The 2,188-nt window shown below is 39.9% G+C and overlaps 1 protein-coding gene across 1 annotated transcript; it reads left to right on the plus strand.

Annotated features, from left to right (window-relative positions):
• Nucleotides 1-1,246: 1,246 nt before the first annotated feature.
• On the plus strand, nt 1,247-2,188 carry TAS2R38 (taste 2 receptor member 38). The gene has a single exon (XM_074195115.1). The coding sequence runs from the start codon at nt 1,247-1,249 to the stop codon at nt 2,186-2,188; it is 942 nt and encodes a 313-aa protein (XP_074051216.1).

The raw sequence follows: 2,188 nt of genomic DNA on the forward strand, positions 1-2,188 counted from the left end.
TACCATTTACCAAGAATAGTTTGGATTCAAGATGCTGAACCTTTTTTTAAAATTGAAAAATTTCTTTAAAATTCAGTAAATTGGAACAAAATATATATATATATAATTGAATTCTTGTGATCCTGTGTTTACTTGTCTCTGTGTAATTTTATTATAAATTTTCACATTTAGAACTATGAGGGCCCCTCCCCCAGAAGTCATCTGATCCAATCTCCTCATTTTATAGGTGAGGAAACTGAGGCTTAGTGTGGTTAATCAATTTATCCAAAGTGAGTAGCAGAGAGCAGATTTTGATCCAGGTCATCTAACTTCAAATATTTTGGTTGCAACCAAAAGCATGCTGGCACCACATAAAATGCACTTATGAGTGTCTTATAAGTGGCTTTTTAATCTTATTACCACCTTTATTGCTTTAAGATTGACAAAACATTCCTTGCAAGAATATTGAGAGGTAGATAAAGAAAGGTGGCATCCTACAGTCACAAAAGAGAACCTCTAAGCCCTCAAGTGGTGGCAGTTAAAACTAGTCTTCCAATCTAACCCCAAAGAAAAAAAATTCTATGCTATAACCTGATTACCATCCAATAAAGAAGAAAGTCCTGGACCTAGTGAAAAGCATGCAAATGAACGAGGATACGAGTTTCATATTAGATTCGCCCAGAGCACTTGTTTTGCATTCTGCCATCTCCCATGAGAATCCATAAGCAAATTACAATCTTTTTCCCCCCACATGTCCTTATCTAGTGGACACATGCATAGCTGGGTCTAGGAAATCAAGACATTCTCCTCTTTGCATCCCCATGCCAATGTCTCCTAGGGAAATGATATTCTTTGTAGCACTTTGATTTGATAAAAGTTCTGAAGACCAAAGCATCCAGAGCCTAGTCAGTTCAAAAAGAAAAGGTAAAAACCCAAACATTTTATATTCTAAAGAAAATTTGAGAACTATGTTTTTCTCCATCCCTTTGAAATCTCTCTCCTCATTTTACTGATGAGGGAACTGAAGAATATAGAAAGCATTTGAAGCAGGTTTTGAATTCAGGTTTTCCTGATTCCAAGATCAGCTATCCTGTGTCACCCATCCTCACCACATAATTTCCCTCTATTCCAGATCAAGAGAGTAAGATCAAGTTATAAGGAATAGTTCTCAAGTTATACAGTACCCCCCCAAAATTGTTTCATTCTGTGCTGGGAGAAGGTATTCTATTCATTCTGCCTGGCGTTATCCATCTAGAGAAGAAGAAACATGGCCCCTCTCACCCCAGCCATCACAGTGTCCTATGAAGCCAAGTGGATATATTTTTTCCTCTCAATTCTACAGTTGGCAGTAGGGATCCTCAGCAATGGTTTCATTGTGCTGGTAAATGTCTGGGACCTGGTGAGGAGACACCAGTTATCTAAAAGTGACTTTTTGCTGCTAAGTCTTGGCACTTCTCGGATCTTTCTCCAGAGTTTATTGTTTCTGGATGCCATTCATCTCACCCATTACCAAGTGATGAGTGACCCACTGAGCACCAAATACAAAACTGTCATCATATTTTGGATGCTTGTCAACCAAACCAGCTTCTGGCTTGCCACCTGGCTTAGCATTCTCTACTGTGCAAAGATTGCCCGAGTTTCTCATGCCTTCCTACTATGGCTAAAAGGCTGGTTCCTCATGGCTATCCCTCATCTGCTACTAGGCTCTCTGATTTTCCCTTGGGTTAGCATCATCCCTTGTCTATGGAAACATTTCAGTTTATTATATTCCAACTGTACAGTTTCACTCTCTGGGAACATCACAGAGAAAAACATGACGGAGAGATTTGCTTTTCCTTACTTCTACCTTCTTTGCAATCTGGGCAACATCTTTCCCTTCGTGCTTTTCCTGGCATCTTCCACCATTCTTATCCTCTCCCTGAGAAGACACATGAGGACAATGGCAGCTCAAACTACTGGCTCTGGAGACCCCAGTCTGGAGGCTCATTTCACAGCCCTCAGGTCCTTGATTTCCTTCCTTTTTTTCTATGTAATAGGATTTGGAGCTGCACTAGCTTCAGTTCCCCTGACTGTAAATTTTTCCAATAAAGCTGGGGTAATGGTATGTGTTGGGCTAATGTCCACTTCCCCAACAGTGCACTCGATCATTCTGATTCTTAGCAACACCAAGTTGAAAAGAGCTCTCAAAAATGTTTTACATTGGGTTTAG

This window comes from Macrotis lagotis, chromosome 7 (assembly GCF_037893015.1).
Source record: "Macrotis lagotis isolate mMagLag1 chromosome 7, bilby.v1.9.chrom.fasta, whole genome shotgun sequence".
Taxonomy (NCBI): domain Eukaryota; kingdom Metazoa; phylum Chordata; class Mammalia; order Peramelemorphia; family Peramelidae; genus Macrotis; species Macrotis lagotis.

Excerpts from the sequence above, each read along its gene's own strand:
- TAS2R38 (XM_074195115.1), top strand. The coding sequence starts at position 1,247 with ATGGCCCCTCTCACCCCAGCCATCACAGTGTCCTATGAAGCCAAGTGG.